This window comes from Mirounga leonina, unplaced genomic scaffold (genome assembly GCF_011800145.1).
Source record: "Mirounga leonina isolate KUSES-001 unplaced genomic scaffold, KU_Mleo_1.0 Mir_174, whole genome shotgun sequence".
Taxonomy (NCBI): domain Eukaryota; kingdom Metazoa; phylum Chordata; class Mammalia; order Carnivora; family Phocidae; genus Mirounga; species Mirounga leonina.
The window spans coordinates 72,180,092-72,199,985 of record NW_023270451.1 but is presented as its reverse complement, the minus strand read 5'-3'; the positions used below and the strand labels follow the sequence as shown (position 1 = coordinate 72,199,985).

Below are 19,894 nucleotides of genomic sequence, written 5' to 3'. Positions count from 1 at the left end.
ATGCCGTGCGCTGAAAAATGCATCTGAGTAGATGAAAGCACTTTTCTTTTGGAATCAAAATTGACATTGCTAAGCTGTGTGATCTTGGACAAGCTCTCTGAGCTAAGCTCTCCCACAGTATTGAGAAGAAGTGGTGCTTAGTAGATTTAGGTGCCCAATATTTTGTCACCACAGATCCACCTTCTCACTGGCCTTCATACATTCAGTTACTTCATGGGATTGGACTGCACTAATCTGCCACACACACACACATTTGCTAAAGTGGCTTTGAATGAATCAGCCATTCAGCAATTTTTCTGGAGAAATGGCTTTCAGTAAGCTGGTCTGCCCCAGGAGTGAAGATGGTCCCTAAGGAGGTCAGAAGACCTGGCTGAAGAAACAGATACAATTGAAGTTCAAGTGAAGGTTGAAAATCAAGCTTCTTCTGGAAGGCAAAGATCTAGTCACAGTTCCAGAGCAGAAAATCTTCACTAAGCCATCATGTATGTGCAAGAATGTTCAGCCTTCCAGGCAGCCAACCATGCAAAATGGGGTTGCTATCAGTGAGGGGAAACTAAAACACAGTGATATATAACAAAACTCATGAACTTCAACTTCTTTAATCAATAGTATATGTGTCATATAAATAAAAACCTTTTACTGGATAGTGTTTGTTACATACTTTTTGCAATGGTAAGAGAAGAGCCGTGCGTTTGTTTTGTTTTGTTTTTTACTCAAACCTTAAAAGAAAATTGCATTTAAGAAGTAAGGCTGATCAATATTTTTTTTTACAGTTCTCCAGGAATCTTTCAGAGATGTTCAAATTAATATGCTCTGGGAGTCGTTCAGAAAAGTAAGTACCATTTAAGCTAAGAAGAGAGAAGAAATGAAACAACAGGATTGATTAAGCAAGGAATAAGGAAATACACTGAATATTTTATTACTATTTAAACTCATATTAAATTATGGTCATATTCATGGAAAGTATTTGATATTGATAAACTATTAGAGTTACAAGCAAGAAAAGTGATGTTAGCAGATGTTTTTCCAGATTTGAAGACAAAGAATAATACTCTTGGATATTTCTTCCTAACAGAGACAAGCCATGTGGGTCCCAGTGATCCCACAGTTGAGAAACAAAACATAGCTGTTGGTACATTAGGCGTCAGTAATCCTGAGTGTGTCGCATGCTCCATTAGCCCATCTTCTACTCAAAGAAAGAAGTGGTAGAAGGGCTAGAGACACCGACCTCACCCCACCGATGAGAGGAGACCAGAGGCATCTCTACCAGACTGTTCCATTCAATAAGGGCAGGGATCAGCTCCACTTTGTTCTAGTGTCTAGAACAGGGTCCAGCAAGCAAATACCTGCTATCTACTGAAAAGCAAATCTAATCCTTATACATGGTAGGAATTCAACAAATTCAAGATATGTGAGAAGAAGGGAAGATGAATGAGTGAGAAGAAAGGAAGGGAAAGAGTTAGGGAAGGGAAGGGGAGGGAAAGGGAGGGAAGGGGAGTCCTCTGCATATGGGAAAAGACAGGATGGCTATGACAGCAAAGGCTCTTCCTGGGATTGCTCAACTAGCAATGACAGAATGCACTCGTCCTCCAACGAACCATCACGCAGACTATGGACACGACTTTCCCCCACGGCCACACCTCCCATAGCTCATTATGTCCCTTTTCCCAGATTTATATCCAGGGGGACAGGAAGCTAAGTCTCAGCCCTTAGCAAGCTCTCACCCTAATGTGCTCTACTGCTGTGGTCTGGATTCCTCACTCTCTTCGAATCCTTCAGATTGATCATGTAGTTGCACCTGTTTGGTTGTGGTTTCAGCATCACCCTTGGACTAAAACCCTGTAGACTGCCCTTGATTTTTCAAGCTGCAGGAAATCCTACCCAATCTCAGAGAGGTTAAGTAACTCATTGAGGCTTGTCCAGCTAGTGAACAGACAAATGGCCCTCATTCCACTACACCAGGTGCCCTCCTCCACCCCCAAGTGCCAGCATCCCTTGCGTCCTTTTCAACCTTTGCCACCTCCTTCCCTCTTCCGAGATAAGCACTCTCCTGACTGTGACGGTCACCACTTCTTTGTTATACTTTTACCACCTAAATATGCATCCCTAAGTATTATGGTTTAGTATTGCCAATTTTTAAATTATATATTATTAGAATCATATAGTGTGTACTCTTTTAGAGTCAAGAATTCTTTGGTTCAACAGGATGTTTGAGAGAGACATTCATGGACCAAAGTTTGTTCATTTTCATTACTGTACATATTTAACTGTATGAATATTCAAAATTTTACTTGGCCAATCTACTGCTAGTGGACACTTGAATTTCCAGTTTAGGACCACTATGCACAAGGCTACTATGAACATTCTTGCACATACATTTTGGTGCACATGGCCACACATTTCCATTGGAATCCCACTGTTGAGGCATAGGGTATGTGTATGCTCAACTTTAGTGGATAATGCCCACTTACTTTCTAAAGTGTACAAATTGAACCTTCCACCAGTTGTCTTATAAAAATTTCCACTATTCCACATCTTAACAGTCGGCTCAGACTTTTAGTGCAGCAGTATCTTACTGTGGCTATAATTTGCATTTCCTGATATGAGGTTGACTCTCTCTTCACATCATTATTGGCCATCTGGATATTATCCTTTGTAAAGAGGTTTTTCCATGAGTTATTTTTTCTTAATAACTTATAAAAGTTCTTTATATATTCTAAATAAAAGCATTTTGTTATACTTATTATAAATATCACCCCCCCTCTGTGTGGTTTGTCTTTTTTCCTCTTTAATACTGTTTTTTTAATACATGTTACTAATTTTAATGTTCCTCAATGTTTTAAACTTTTCCTTTGTAATTAGTGCTTTTTGTATTACATTTAAGGAATCTATACCTGCCTCAAAGTCATAAAAATCTTCTCTTACATTATCTTGTAGAAGTATTCTTGCTTTGTCTTTCACATTTATCTAGATAATCCACCTTAAATTTTGTAATCACACCTTGACATACATGAAGTTAGAAACTCTGCATAAGGAAAGGGTGGAATATTTGGATGGGATAAGACAGAAAGACCTCACGTGCACAGGGAGTTTGAGGTAGATTTGAGCAGAGAGGAAGAATGCCGAGAGGAAGAACACTGTCTTCAATTAAGTGGGAAGGAGCTTCAGAGAAACAGAACTCAGAAAGCCTAGATGATGGAAATTTCCACCCATCCATTACTGTCAAATGGTTCTCTTGATAGTTTCTAAAGGTAAATATGAATACATTAAATCTACAGTGAAGACACCAAAAAAGGCACAAAAATTTCTACTTTCTGGGGGGAACAATTTAAGATACAGGTTTTTGACAGAGGAAGTTGCAATTTTTCTTCAATCCACTAAAAGCTTTCAAAAATACATGGAAATTTATGTTGGGGAAAGTAAAATGAGCAAAATAACATCTTCTCCAAAGGGTTGCAACGAAAGGTACATGAGATAATTTACATGAAAGCCCTTTCCAAATTACAAATGCGGTGTAAAGGCTATTTATGTTCTCTAACATAACATGATAACGTCTCTCTGAAGCTTCTGCTGTCATGTTGCTCATTTTGCATTGTTAACAGCTACACAAAAGGTTAATAACCTAAAATCTGAAAAGTACTTAAAATTTAAAAATAATATTGAATCCATCATCTTTAAAAGAAAATGAGGCACTAAATATAACCTTAGGCACATTCTACCCCATATATATGACAGCAGCAATCTAGTATTTTGCACCTATTTCTGAAGAATGTATCTACCTGTTGGTTGTTGGGGGATTTGATTTGCTTCTCTGTGAAACTGCTGTTACATCGTATCTCTGCCAGCACCGATGGGCAAAGACCCCAGAACCTGGAGGCTGCAAGGATTTTGAGCATTGTTACCATCGGGGATCAGTCACTGCTAATGCTCTAACAGGGGACACAAGAGATGTTCTAGACCAGGCTCTGGACGCCCTGGATTATGGGGCTGAACAGTTTCTCAGGGAGGTGACTGCAGGGAAGGAGTGACCCCGGGGATAAGTTCATGAGACTACTCTTGACCACAATGCCTGCACCCCTCCCCTGTCGACCACCACCAAGGTGGCCCCTCGTACTATCACACTGCCTTTTTATCATACTCTTCCCTCTCCAGTTTCTCCAAACTCTTCATTAATTTTATACTGAATTATTAATATTATTGATTGATTATTATTATTGGTCATGAATTATAGCTAAGAACACATTGTTTGTGTCTGAGTTTTTTTGTTTTTCCCCATCTCTGTTCCTTTTATCCTCTGTTCTTGCTCCTAAATACCTCAGTGCCCTTGACCAGACAAAAGCTGTCTTTAAGCCTGGAGTTTCTCTAACAGGTGAAATTCAGACTGGTCATGTTTAAATAAATCATGATTACCCACTAACGGGCAGAGGGGTATGGCAAATCAATGGTGTGTGTTGCTCATCAGTGGGTTGAGGCTGTGCGGCAGGACAGCAGAAGTGGGATGTGAGGGGTTCTGGTTGGCAGAACACAGACTTTATCATGAAGGAATAACAGTGGCCAAGGATTTGTTCTGGAATTTACGCTATGGATATGCCATGTCCTGGGGACATAAAGAAGAACCTATATTTGCAAGTCTAAGCCCCAACAAGCATAAAGCCATATTATCCAAGGACAGGATAACAAGTGTAGAGAGAAAGGGGGGGACTGACCCATAAAGAACTGAGGTTTCCCAGGATGGAAAGATAGAGGCTGAGAGGCTCCTCATGGAGAGGGAGCCCCCTAGGGGTCGGTACTAGGCGAGGGTACTGGTAGTAGAGGATATGGAGAATACCAGCGCCACTGGCGCAGAGTGGAACTCAGGCTCTTAGACCAGGGGCATCTCCATGGTAACCATGGTGGTCTGGAAACCAGGGGCTCTTCCCCAGTCTTCCAGGATGGTGAAACCCTCAGGGTTCTTGAACTTGATCCAAAGAATGGGAGTGATCCCAACTCTTCATGACTGATATTTGACTTCCCACAGATCCTGGTGGATGGCAACAATTCCAGAATTGATCTATTTTGGATAAATCAATATGATATTTCCTGCCACTTAAGTATCATGGTACAAATTCATATTATTTATAAATGTTTAGAGCACACCCACCCTGTGTTCCTCCTAAGAAGCCCTGATCTGTACCCGTGCTGTTTGCCCTTCCACAGGTGACTGGACAAGCAGTCTCACATGATCTCTGTGGAATGGCTTGAAAAGTCCAGCTGGGCCAATTAGATCCTCTTGCCTCCCACAGTATGAATGACAGAGACAGAAGTGACCAGGAATTGGGAGCACAGAGCCAAGAGGCAATGGAGAGTCAGGGCTGCTGTGCATGAGAATGAGCTCAAATTACGTGGGAGGGAAGCCTGTGTGAGTGGAGGAGGCTGGCCAGGAGAGAGAGGACCACAGAACACTTGAGAATCAAGAGCAGAGACGACAGGAACTTGATGCCTCTGGAAGGCAGAGAAATCCGAGCACCTCACTCGTTCATTCCAGTGCCGGGCAGTACCTGTGAGGTCTGTATCTCATCCCTGTTCATGATGCACTGTGAAGCCACTCATTACATTTTTTCTATGGCACCACCTCTTACTTAAGCTGACTTGATCGGGCATCTGTTTCTTGCCCGTTGAACATTGGCATCGTAGGACTTAATCTGAGCAGACCGCAGAGCTATGCCTGGGTATTCTGCAGCCCAAGATTTTTCATCTGAAGTAACCAGTCTGATTCTTTCGACCACCGCCTATGGTTCTGACTTTAGAGTATGATGTGATTATTTGCTGACAACAGCCTCGCCTTCAGGAAACACAAACTAGGAGTTGACAACCAAAAGGCAAGTCCTGTGGCAGTGGCCATGACTTAGGCCTCCTCATACTCCCAGATCATCCTATAAAACTATGACAAATGGAAAATGAGCACAACCTAATCTGCATGCAGAGCCAACTCTGCACTCAATCCTCCCGCACATATCAATTTTTCTGGGTGGTCCAAGAACTGAGTTGGGACAGTTATATGACTGGCTTGAGTGCTGCAAAGTTATAAGACAGGGCCTCTGAGTGGACTCATTTTGAAGGCTAAGCACAAGAACACTTAACATTTTACCCCAACAAGAAAGCCAGTTTTCTCTTGAAATACATATTTTACCACGTTAGTTCTGTCAAAGTCCTTTTCTATTCTTGCTAAAGAGCTGAGTGTCCGAGTATTCAACTAAGGGCTAGAGAAAGGTACTCACAAAAGCTACACTGAATATTCTTTGTAGAGCCCATGTCTATTCCTACAGGTGTAGAAAGAGGCTAAAAATTTGTCTTCAGCTCATACCAGAGAAGAGTTTTGGCAAAACTTAGTCTCAAAATACCCAAATCCCCTTTTGGTCTGAGCCATGTGATGCTCAGATGAGGTTCTATCCCTCCCTGCTCCCCCCCCCAGTCCTTACCACTGGGGTTTTTTTGGCTGCAAGTTTGGCCCATAATTTCACAAAGTAGTTTCTGTCTGTAGAATCCAGGAAATCACACAAATTCGAAGTGGAGAGCTTCCTAGAAAACTCCTCAGATTTCATTGGAGATATCTTAATATCTGGTAGGGAAGAAAGCAAAGTTTACAAATAAAAGGCATGAAATAGGATAAGGGAAGTTCCTGAAGTGAGGGAAATTTTTTGTATCTGGATTGTCCCAAACACAGCAAACTAAATACTTAAAGTCTGTGCATTTCAACTTGAGAGTAAGATAACAAAAATATGTCTTAGGGGCTCCTGGGTGACTCAGTCAGTTAAGCGTCTGCCTTTGGCTCAGGTCATGATCCCAGGGTTCTGGGATCAAGTCCTACATAGGGCTCCCTGCTCAGCGGGGAGCCTGCTCTCCCTCTCCCTCTGCCTGCCGCTCTGCCTACTGTGCTGTCAAATAAATAAAAACTTTAAAAATATAAAATAAAAATATGTCTTAGAAAACAAGGTAATAATTATTATTGATTATAGTAAGGACAGGCCACAGCACCTAGTAGACGTGTCCTGGGACCACACTTGGTGCTCTCAACACAGGCTTATGAAGGGAACTGAAGTAAATCTTGGTACATACAATACCTTCCAGACACTTAAAAGTCACACTGATAATTACTTTCCATTTGACAAAATTCTCCTAAAAGGCTAGAAAGAAAACCTGCAACGCTGAGAAGAAACTTAAAAAAATAATGGAATGGATGATGAGGTCACTGTTTGACAGAATTTATTCATAAATAATGCTGAAAGTTTCCTTTAAAACACTAGAATATCCAGAGACCTAGAATATAAAGAATCTAAATTTCTATTACTGCTCATCCATAGAGAGCCCTGATGTAAGTGCTTTTGGATATATATGAGCATCAACTCTTTCAGGAATATTGCTTTAAAAGTGCTAAAATAAAAAATTTAAAAATGCCAAAATAAATTATTTCCACATGCTCCACCAGTCAATATGGCTGACTGAACAGACATGGGAAGCTCTCCTCACCCAAAGACAAGAAAACACTAGATAATATATAACAGAAATTTGTCTTGCCTACATAGCACTGCTGAGAAACCAAGAAAGAAAAATTTCCAGGTGCTGGAAGTGAAGGTTCCAAGTCAGAAGAGTGGGAATCGGTGCCAAGAAGTCCAAGTGCTCCTGGGGCTGAGGTTTCTGGACTGACAGAGGCCAGTCCCTGTGTTCTTGATGCAGAAGTCCTGGACTCTTTGATAAGGTGAGAAGCCACAAAGGGGGTGTCTGGAAATCTCAGCCCACGGACCGAGAGACTGTGCCTGGACACGGAGTCTTGCCTGGACTGAGGGTGGAAACACCTGTGGAAAATCAGGCCTCTGATCCTGTGTTGTGTGCTGGTATGGAACCTGAACTCAAACTCCCACCAGATTGTGTGGCAATCCCAGGCCAGTAAGAAAAGGAAAAAACTTGTAGGCAAGTCAAAATATTTAATCATGTCAGAAAGTCTAAAGCTCCACAACCCAACACCTGCCTTGAGAGAGAGAGACACAGAGAGAGACAGAGACTCAGAAGATACAACAGACGAGTGAGTCCGCACCCGAGGAATTCCAGGCAACAGAGCAATCTGAGGAGCACTGAGGTAACTACGGTTCTAACAGTCACAGCGATAGTAAGGGATAATCGCATGTGGAGACCTTCTTTGTTAAATCTTCATGATGGAAAAGCCATTCAGTCCATATTTGTTGAGTACCTGCTATGTGCCAGCTAGGGCTCTGGACGTTGGAGATACGGCAGTAGACAAAGTCCTGAGCTGTGGGAATTACATTCTCAGGTTGGACAGAGACAGACACCACATCAGATGCCATCGGTGGCGGTATTGTGCAATGAAGTGAATGGGAAGCCAAATAAGGAGCCAGAGCCAGAGAGGGTATGATGGTCAGAGAAGTCCTCTCTGAGGGGGTGACATCCGGACAGGCAACTAAATCACAAGAAAAGCATTCAACTATCTGGGACAAAAGCACTATCATGCAGAAAGAGGTGCTTTGTATAAAGACCCAGGAGCATGCCTAACTGAATTAAAGAATGGAAAGGGCTGAAGCAAGGGGTGGGGGATGGGATGGAGATGATGGAGCCTGTGATCATTTAAAAAGAGGAAAGAGGGAAAATACTTGTCCTCTTGATGGGACTCTAAGAACCAAAAGCACTGTGAAAAAGACCAGATGAATTTGAGAAAAGTTAAGATAAAAATTAAAGAAATGGAAGCTATATTCATTGAGAGAATTTCCACAAAAATTTCCAGTCTATGTGTCAGGGTTCCTTTTTCTACTTTCTGAGACATCAGCAATTTGTACCATGGTGTAAACAAGTCAAGTTCAATCTGATGATACAATGGAGCTATAATTCCAACAATTTTATGTCTTTATGGTTTCTCAACAATAAAACATTTTGGATAAAGATAATGTGTTTACATTACTATTAAACTATCTTGTAATGCCACCACTTTAATGACTTGGACTCCTATAATGAAGAGTTTCATACAGTTCTTAAAACAGTTACTAATGTCTTAATACATCAATGGACAGGGATCCTGCTTCTCAATTATATATATAATTACCACTCTTATAATACCCTGCAACAAAAGTTTAACATATCTTTTTCAAAGTACCTACATTAAAGACAACCTTGAGGCAACGTTAAAAAATATAAATTACAGTCCACAAAAACAACCAAGTCCCTCAGTATAAAGGCTAGTTAAATGAAACACAAATGAATTTAATGACGCATGACAGATTTTAAAGTTATTTTATAGATTAGTATCATTATTAAATGCATGAAAATATAAATGAATTACCCGGAACAAGTGGAAGTACATCTCAAATTAGTTCTAAGTAGCTTAGACCTTTTATTTAGACTTCTATCCCTTTGCAGTCAAGTGAATTAAAATAATTTGCATAAAACTTTTTAAAAGAAGCAGCATAGAATCCAAACTAAATAACAAATGCAGTACAAGCCATGTACCTAAGAATAAAACATGTTGAGCATATATTTAATATCATGCCATCACACAGACAAAACAAGGCCTTTTCTTGCACAAAGGAGGAAATACAAAACCGGCATGCGGCCACATATCCATGTCAATAACTAGGAATAACATTAGAATTTGGGAATCAGACTGCGAATATTTTGAGAAACAAAAATCCCTACTTTAATAACCAATGTTTCTATATTAATGAGATTAGTTATATAGCAAAGCAACTAAGTCATTTTCCTGTTCAAAAATATGAGACTAAACACTTGTAAACATATATTTTTTAATGTTTAAATAAAACCCTGGGGAAAAAATCAATCAACTGGAATTTGTCTCTCTTTGAAAACCACGGGAGATGTATGACTTGGAAACAGGCTTTAATTTCCAAACAAAAGTTCTCAAATAACTGGATGGTTTCAGAATCGTTCATTTCCCCCCACCCCCAACTCAAATGGGGTTTAAAAACAAACAACACATGTTTATTAGGTAATAGTGAGGTTTTTTTGTTTTTTGTTTTTTTTTAAACTAGAGAGAGTAATTTATCCCTACCATGAATAAACCCATATACATATAAAATATACTTGTAAAATCACTGTAAAGGAGTAAATACTGAAATACGTAACCATAAAAAAGGCCAAAACCAAATTAATGCACAATAATCTGTGATACAGTATTTATTTTTAATGAGAGCTACATAATTTTAGTGGAAAATTAAAGGAAAGCTCAGTTCATTGGGAAGTATCACAAAACTAAAAGTTCTGAAAGAAGCTATTTTTCTAGGGCAGAATTAAATCTTGAAAGTCTTGTCTATCTGTGCTTCCAAGTAAGGAATAAAAGCAACTAAAATTTCACATAATAGCCATAATAATTTTCCATAGCAAAATAAGCTTTTATAGTGGAAAGCTACCAAATCCAAGGAAATAAAGTAATAATGTTCATGTTATACATGATAAAATGAATACACTTATTAAATCATTCTAACAGTAAAGTGCTCTGTTCTTGAGTTTCTAATCAAAGGATAATCAGCTAGTTAAACAGAGTCTATATCAAGACAAAGGAAAGCATATGAATGTATATTCTCACACAGACAGAATGAGGTACAAAAAAAAAGTTTCTTTTCATTGAATTTCACACTGAAATCTCCTCAGTACAGCTGAACTAATGGGCTCAATATTCGGTCCCTGCATTGAGAATGTCCTAATTAGAACATATAACAGGGGTGCTTGGCTGACTTAGTTGGTGGAGCGTGAGACTCTTGATCTCAGGGTTTTGAGTTCGAGCCCTACCCTGGGTGTAGAGGTTACTTAAAAATAAATACATATATAACTTAAAAATAAAATAAAATAAAATAAAACATGTAACAATAGTACCCTGAATTTTGTGGGGGTTTTTTAATGGATGAGTTTATCATGAAGTAGTTAATTGACGCTTTGGAGGAGATAAGATATAGGACAGGCAAATCTCAAGACTGGAAACTTGATACATAAGATCTGCATACGTACAGCACTTGGGCAAGAGAAAGGAGAAGCAGGAAATAGGAAAGAAACATTCAGGGAGCTGGGATACACAGGAAAGCCTTCTTCCCCTTTAAGTAACATGTTTGATAATGAGGCTGGTAATGAGACTTCCACCCAATCCTAAACTCCCACCTCTGGCAAGCGCAAGGTGCTTCCTAAGGGATCATCCTTCAAGAACAGCTTTTTCAAAGATGTTACTTCATTGGTCAATTCCTCTACGAAAGACTTTTTTTTGGCGGGGGGGGAGGTCTTTGTTCACTTTCCTTTGTCGGGGGAAACTGAGGGTCTTTAAAATTGGGTAGCTTGTAGAAGTCAGTCTTGGTCTCAACCCACCGCAAAAGGAAAACAGAATGCCCACTATCTGGTATTTGATTCCGAGTTAAATAACTTGACAGCACTTATTATCTAACCAATTTGAAATGCAGAATATAAATGGCTTTGACTTTATCAATAAAGAAATAACAGTAGTAAAAACAATAGATAGCATTTATTGAGCATGCACTATGTGCCAGGTGCCGTGACAAGCCTTTCATGTGTGTATCACAAGTAAATTTCATAATAGCCCTAGAGCTGATGTTTCCCGACTCACTTCTCCAAACTGCAATGCTGCACGTGAATGTCTATGAAACAATCTCTTGATCTCGGTAACATGTTGCTCAACTACAATTTCTTCCCAACATTATTCTAATTCTGTTTAAGCTCCTTAATTTGATCAAGGTTGTGAAAGTTTTTAAAAGGATTTTCAGAGAAGACCAACCTATTTGCCAAACATTTCTACCTAGTTTGAACGGTTCTTAAATCCAATTAATGATAAAATGCTATGTTTAAATTTTTTTTTGCTGCTTACATGTTAACACTAATACTCCTATACACACTTACTATGTGCCAGACATTGTCTTTCAATTTATTAACTCAAACTCATTTACTCCTCACAATAATCTTGAGGTAGGTACTGTTATTATCTCTACATGAGAACTCTGTAACTTGCTCAGGTCACACAGCTAAACGGTACACAGTGTTGGCATTTCTAGTGATTATTTTGACTGTTAGTGTTATTTGAAATTATGAATTTCTAAGGTTACAAACTTAAAAAAAAAAAAAAGCCTCCAGCTTTCGCTAATCATTCCCTCACTCTCCTAATCACCTTGGAGATGAAAGATTTGGTGGTCTGACATTATTTATCTATCATCAACACAAAGAAATGGGTAGGCTCTTCTTATCCTCTTTTCTGAACGCCTGGTCAAACAAAAAAAGTGATTTCTAGAATTATGTCTTTCAGATTGAACTAAGCAATCAATTAAATTCATTTATGAACATATTGTGCTAGAGACTGTATAAATAGCGCAATTATCTAAAGTGGAATTTGGAGGATCTTTTATGTTAACAAGATGATTTCAGGGTTGTCATGGAGCAAAAGGAAAGGGAGTCAGCTAAGTACTTATTGCTGAAAATACTACTGATCAAGATTTTTTTTTTTTTGCTTTACATAAGAACTTAATTTTTATGCATAAGAATTTTGGACATATCTTCTCTGGAGCCCTAATACTGACAAAGAGCATAACTGCCAATCCACTGGATCCTTGCTATTGTCCCAGAAAGGAATTCAGCATAAATCATATGTCAACCCATCCCATTACACATGAAGTTATCAGATCAGGGAAGCATCTCATGAGCAGGCCTCTAGGAACAGCACCAGAGCAAAGCTCCAGAGAGCTCAGCGCAGGGGTTTCCAAACTGTAGGTTGCAAACTAAATTGTGGAATCCATTTCGTAGGTTATGACCAGCATTTTTAAAAATTAGGTAGAGCCAGGTGTAGTAAATGGATCATATCATAAAAGGAACCTTAAATTTTATCCAGCCCAACTGATCACCCGACATAGGAAGGCTTCTTGTAAGATTCCCAACACAGAGCTTCTAAGTTCTAAAGAAAGCCTATTTGTTCCTTTGAACATGACTTCTAACTTTTAGAAAGTTCCTCATTATGCCAAATTGAAATAGAACATAAGGTTGCTCTTTCACAGGACAGATTTTCATATATGTGAATTTGATTCTATGTAACCTTTCCCAAATAAACACAGGTTCGTTGTAGAAAATTTGGAAAATACTGGGCGCCTGGGTGGCTCAGTTGGTTAGGCGACTGCCTTCGGCTCAGGTCATGATCCTGGAGTCCCTGGATCGAGTCCCGCATCGGGCTCCCTGCTCAGCAGGGAGTCTGCTTCTCCCTCTGACCCTCCCCCCTCTCATGTGCCCTCTCTCTCATTCTCTCTGTCTCAAATAAATAAATAAAATCATAAAAAAAAAAAAAGAAAATTTGGAAAATACTAAAAAGCATAAGTGAGAAAATAAAAATTATTCATAATATGACAACCCAGAACTCACAACTGGAACCATACTGGTTCTACCTCCTTAACCTGTTTTCTCCTTAATATGTAACAAATATTTTCCTCTTCTCTATATTCTTCTACAACATGATTATAATGGCAACATAGCGTTCTAGCATATAGCTATACCATAACTTTTCCATAACTTATTTTTAAAACCCCATTGGGTGGCTATATTATTTCCAGATTTTATTATAAAGATATTAATGGGAACATCCTTCTATGTCAGTTACTTCCTTGTGGTAAGTCGTAGATTAGAGTTACTAGGTTAAAGATAGGCAAAATTTAAAGGCTCTGACAGATATTGTTCAACTGTCCCCCCAAAAGTTATACCAGCTTACTTTCTCAGTGATGACACAGAAAGCCTGTTTCCCCTTAACCTCACCAAGAATAGGCATTAATTTGCTTTCCATCTTTGCCAGTTTGGCACCCCCCACAATCTAATCCATTTTAACTTATAGAAGTGGTGAAAGCTAAAAGCTTTTTGACATGTATTTTGGCCATTTTTCTCTCCTCTTTTGTGAATTATCTGATCGTGTCCTTTGTTCCAATTCTCTTTTGAGGCTTGAAAATAACTGATTTAGCTCTTTAAATATTTGAAGAAGGCTCTTATGCCCAGTGGAACTATTATCTCGGTTGATTTCAATACGAGCTGCTGGACTTTAAAAAGCTAGAAATCATATTAGCTAATAGAGGGACTAAGTCTGCCATGTTTTCTGCTTTCCCATAAAGATCACTTTGCTGAGGAATACAGCAAATGGAAGTGATGTGAACTTTGTAAACGTAGATGGAAAATGACAATTCTTATACAGCTAAAAAGCAGAAGTTACCATTACACTGAGAAAATCAATAATAGCAGTAAAATCCTCCCACCACAGAGGCGTCAATGATTTTTGCTACTCCCTTTCTTGGACTATAAACAAAGTGTTGCCCAGTTGCACTGAACCTAGGACATTTTGATACACTATCCAAAACACAAACTTTATACCATCACGAACACCCGGGAAGGGAGCTAGAGCTTCCTCTAAGTCAAACAAAGGGAAACCTGGCTTTTCACTTCCCTTCAGCACCCTAATAAAAATGCAAACCCGAATGCCTTAAGGAGTCTCAGAACAAGTTGCCTGAGGAGGAAACCATGCATTTTTCTTAAGTTCTCACCTAAGTGAGGTATCGGCGCCTCTGAAATGCACCCTTCATGACTCATAAAACAAGGGGTGGTTATCCTAATTTTCTTCCTTTTTTTCACGTCGGTCCTCCCCCCTCCCCACGTCCAATCCAGATACTTCCTGAAATCTGTCCATTCCTGCCACAGTGCCTTATTTCAGGCCCTTACCATCTTGTTAGGACTATTGCAATAGTTTCCCAGTCATCCTTCCTACCCCGTCTGTATTGACTATCTTAAATTTATCCTCCATACCAACTCTAGACGCGTCTCTAAGATAAAAATTTAACTATTCAATGGCTCCCCATTGTTAGATCAAGTTTCCAAACTCGTTATTTGCATAGCACAAAACGCCCTCTGGACCTACAGATACCTACAGCTCTCCTGACATCTGGGTCCTTAGAAGAAATGCTGTGTCTGTTCTTACTGCCATGCCTAGTATATGCTGTTCCCTCCTCGAAAAAACCTTCGCTCTCTCCCATCATTCTCATTTTGCAACCTTGATGACTTGGCTGAAAGATGACCTCCTCTTGGAAGTGTTTTCTGATCCAATTCTCCCATCCCAGGCTGGATTCAGTGTCCTTCCTTGGTATCCTTAGGGCATACTGGAAAAGTTAATAAATGGGTTTGCCTGTCCATCTGATGTTAAACCTGGCCCGGTGTGCAGTGGGGCTTCCAGCTGCCCCAATCACATGGTGGTGTATTGAACTCTCTTATCTGTCTCCCTGGGTAAGAGAGAGAGCTCCTTGGGTGTCTCATCAACGCTACGTACGTCCAGCAACTAGCACAGTGTCTGGCACATAGGCGCTCAGTCAATGCTTGTTGGATGACTGAACTAACGCAATAAAAATAAGTTATGTTAAAAAACATTCACCTTATTACTGTCATCTTTGACAAACCAGATAAAGCAAAGGGTAATTACTGGCATAACATAGGCTCTTCATTTTACAAGGGGATTCCTGCATCCTGGATTTTAAAAATGTCAATTTCCTCTACTGAACTTGAAATAACATCTGCCATACATACAATTTCGTGGACACATACCTTTCGTATATGGTAAGATCCATTTATACGGGTATTTAGTCCTCAATTTTTTTCTATTTTTTAAATATAAGATGCCAAACACAGCTTCAGATGCTGCTATATACATAGTAAGCACTCAATAAATAGCTTGTAACTCTCTAAGAGCCAAATCTTGGGTTGGCTGCTTTACTCATAATTACTGCCTTCCAGGAATGCAGTTGCCATGTACTCGAGGAGGGGGACCCAATGGTTACGTGTCTGGGACCCTGTCTCTGCCCAGAGTAGATTGATTAGTTTAAGGATGAGCACCGGACCCAAGCCAAGCCAACTGGTATCTTTCCCTGAATTTTTTTTTTAAATTTTATGATTAAGGAACATGTAAATTAATCCCTTTCTAGTAGTGGGAGCTGCCACATGTAAAACCAGATGTAAGACTTGAGAGGTACTGGTGGCCATGTTCCTTGCCATGTGCAGAAACTTCGATGTAGACTGTCTGAATCAAAAGGAGCCACCATGGAGAAAGAAACAGAGAAATGACGAGAGTGCAGTTGATGACAGAAAATACTGGGGATGATGAGAGTCTGGGTTATGTTCAATAACTGGTCCCCAATTCTGAGGCTCTGCTATACCTCCGCCCTCCCCACAGTTTGGTTGTAGGAGATACCCCACTCCCTTCTTGTAGATTCCCATAAGCTGGCTCAGGTTGGACCCCAGTAACTTGTCAGCAAATGAATCCTGATGGTGTGAATCGATAAAGGAAAACTGATTCCCCTCCATTTTCTCCCCACTAACCCTTTTAACTGATTCAACCAGGTGGCTTGGCATAATGAAGGCATGGGCTAATTTACATGAGGTTACTATTTGGAGAGAAAAGGAAGGTATTCAGTTTGAAATACATTTCCAGCAAAAGTAAGTTTCAGGTCACACGTGCCAACACAAATCCGAAGCACTCATCAATCACAGGGTCCCGTGTGCAAAGAACTTGTTCCCACAAATTAACCGCAGGTCTAGAATCTTTGCCAGAGTGACCAAGACCCAGAAACTGCAGAGGCTTCCTTTCTCAGAGTTCTCCTTCTGGATCCCTTGATAAGGCGAGAGGCATGTCACACTTTTCTCATCTAGAAGTGAGTTTTCCTAATGAATTCAACAAAAACAATGGCAACGTGACATTGCTTCGGCCAGAGTTGGAACGCATATTGGAATTCATGCGAGTCTAGACACGGAGGCTCCCTGGTGACACCAATCTCTAAGACCAGCTCTATCGCTGGCCGCAGTGGTGTACCCCCCCCCCCCAAGGGGCTGCTCTTCCAGGCTACAGTGGCAACCCCACAAGAATCTGCAGACTAGCTGCCTTCTAAGAACCTTCTAGGTGCCCACCACCCCCCATGCTTACGTGGGATGGCAGAAGGAAGCTGGTATATGGGCTCATAGTGCCCTGGCCATCACTGTCCTTTCTGTGACAGCACTGCCTCCAGGGCACACAGACGTTAAAGACCCAGTGCTCCAGGGATGGCTTAAACCTTGGGGCTCTGACTGCCCCTAGCTCGCAGTCTTCCTTTCCAGCTGCCCTGCTCCTCAGCGGACACCTGATTCTGGGGTGCGGCAGAGCTTCTGTCCTTTGGTGCTCCGCCATGTTTCCGGCTGTGTTTGTCTCTGGCTTGCTGCCTGGAAGCCCTGTCCCTTTGGACAGACCTCTCTCCAGTCTGACTGGTCCCCTTTCGGGCTTGCGTCCCTGTGATGGGCTGGGTGGAGGCCTGCTCTGGGGAATCCAAAGCAGTCTCTCTCTTCTGAAATCTTCCGCTTTTATGAGCCTCTTCGTTTCTCCTCCGATGCTGTCTAGGAGCAGAATCATCTGGTCTTGACTCTGCAGAGGACATTTCACTCTGGAGAGGTCTCCTGGGCAGGGGCCGACCCTTCTGAGTTGGTTGACCGCCACTGAGGGTAGCTTTATTTTCCTGAGACAATCCTCCAGAATTCTCTTTTTTCAAGGATGCTCCTTTTTTGGACATAGCTACCTTCTGAACCAGGTCATCTGGGGGGAGGTTGGCACGGGCCTTTTTTCTGGAAGAATGTACCTTTACCTGTTTCTCTTCTTGTAATTGGGGATCCTTAGGCAATGGTTCAGCGTGGGGTGGCTCAGGAATTTCTGGTGTGTGGGCTTTTCTCCACTGGTTCCCCTGAGGACTCAGAGACGGGCTGGGATTAGGGTGGTCTGGTACCTTTGGGGGAGTCAGCTTACTCTGGGATTCTGGCTGCAAGGCTGTCTGATGGCTTCTAGGCGGTGCCTTTTTCAGATGCCCTGGTCCTTTAGTTGTCTCTCTTTGGATAGGGAGTTTTTTTTTTCCTAGCTTCTGTCTGCTGCACTGGCTCTTGGTTTTGGGGTAAGGCCCGCACATCTGAAGTCTTCTTGCTGGAGGCGTGGCCTGCTTTTGGAGCTTGCCTTTCCTTCGCAGGCCTCGAATCATGGCGAGGCCCTATGTTCTGAGGCAGCTGCTGTTCAGAGAAGGAAGTGGGAATTTGTGGGAGCCTAACCACCTGGGCCTCCTCTTCCTGGGGCAGATGGGGAGCGGGCTGTGGCATGTGCTCCTGGATGGGGGCGCTGATAAGAGGGAGTTTCACCTCCCTGACCTTTTCTTCCTGGACTTGCTGAGGACTGTGGTCCAGATGGGGGCTCAGATTTTGTGGTGGTTTGGAATGGGGAGGGCTGATGGGAGGAAGTTTACCGGGGTCTCCTTCCTGAGCTAGTGGAGGCCCGGGGGAGGGAATCATGATTTGATCTGAGGCTGTTCCTAAAGCTTCCTCCCTACTGGGTGAGAGGAGTTTGGGTGTGGGCCTCCGACTCTGGAGTGGAGCAAGGACCTGAGGCTGGGGCAGCCTGGTGGGAGCCAGGCGGCTTCTGGGAAGCAAAGTCATTGGGTCTTTCCTGTCCTGGGTCTGTTTGATACCTGTTGAATCCTGAGGACGTGGCAATTCTGGGTAAGGAGTGCTAACCCGAACAAATTCTCCTTTGGGGGTTCCCTCCTCTAGAAGTTGTTGAGAATCTTCTGGAGATGGTCCCGGTGTTTTGGCCCCATTAGGGTGGGAAGAGTCTCTTGGAGGCTCATAAGGGGTACTGCTGGGTGGCAGATCGGCTGACTCAGTTTCCTCATCCTGGGTTCTCTGGGGGCTGAGGGATGTTGGGCCAGACTCCTGGGGAGCCTCAGATGGGGGAGGGCCAGTGGAGGTCACCTTGGCCTCCCCTGATTCCTCATCCTGGTCCGGCTGAGGGCTGTGAGCTAGAGGTGGGTCAGGGTGCTGAGAAGGCCCTTGGGAAGGAACGATGGAAGGCTGCCCTATTTTACCTGCTTTTGCCTCAGATGTCTGTGACTCATTTTCAGGGAGATCTGTCGTTACTATTTTTGAAGAAAGATCCAATTGTTGAACATCCCCTTCCTTCTGGTTTGGGGATAAGTCTTGGACCTGCTGGGAAATACCAAGTGCTGATGAGCTGGGCTGTGGAGGAGGCTCAGTACTGACATGGCTACTGGGAGAAAATTCTTCTTGATGGGTTGCTCCCGCCTGAGCCAGCTCTTGATTCTGGGAGGGGGCTGGGTTCTGATGCTCAGGGACCTGTGCATGAATCTGCATTCCAGAGAGAGCCTCTGTTATCTGGCCATCTGCTTGCAGTGTCGCCAAGCGCCTTGGGGATGGGACCAGGTGTGCCGGCACCCCAGAGGGGGTCTTCTTGCTAGAGGGAGCTCCTGCTTTGATATAAAAAGAAGTTAGCTAGAAACATCTTAGCACATACTATAGAACTAAGTAACTTTAGAAATAACAACAACCAAAAAATACCTTTTCCTTTCCTGATGCACATAGGCCCTTGAAAAGAATAAAATTACACATAGAGAAGAATTATAACTGTTCCTTCCCCTTGGGGATACTAGGTGCCTAGAATTCTCTTATTTAGTAGTAAGTAGAACAATCTTAGTCAATTGAAATCATGAACTTCAGTAAATAAACATAAAGAGACTGATTCACAGAACCAAAATGGTTCTGAGAGTGGCAAGAACAATTTTTAAGCGAATGAGATTTAAAACTTCCACAGCTTAGAGAGGCCAGTGCTGCTTTTGATGGTGGAAACTAGAGGGAGGACATCTAAGCCAGGGGAAGTCCTGCTTGTTTAACGGAAGTCCTCTTCAAGAAACTGGGAGCTCTATGAGGAATAATCAGCTTACCAGGGAAGGGAAGGGAAGGGAAGGGAAGGGAAGAGAAGGGAAGGGCACGGCAAGGCAAGGCAAGGCAAGGCAAGGCAAGGCAAGGCAAGGCAAGG

At 41.8% G+C, this 19,894-nt stretch overlaps 1 protein-coding gene across 1 annotated transcript in view; it reads right to left on the bottom strand.

Moving 5' to 3' along the window:
• LRGUK (leucine rich repeats and guanylate kinase domain containing) overlaps window positions 1–19,894 on the bottom strand; it is a 103,871-nt gene that overhangs the window by 18,161 nt on the left and 65,816 nt on the right. The window contains exon 16 of the mRNA XM_035021137.1: window positions 6,459–6,598. Coding sequence (XP_034877028.1) covers window positions 6,459–6,598 — 140 coding nt within the window. The remainder of the gene's footprint in view (window positions 1–6,458; window positions 6,599–19,894) is intronic.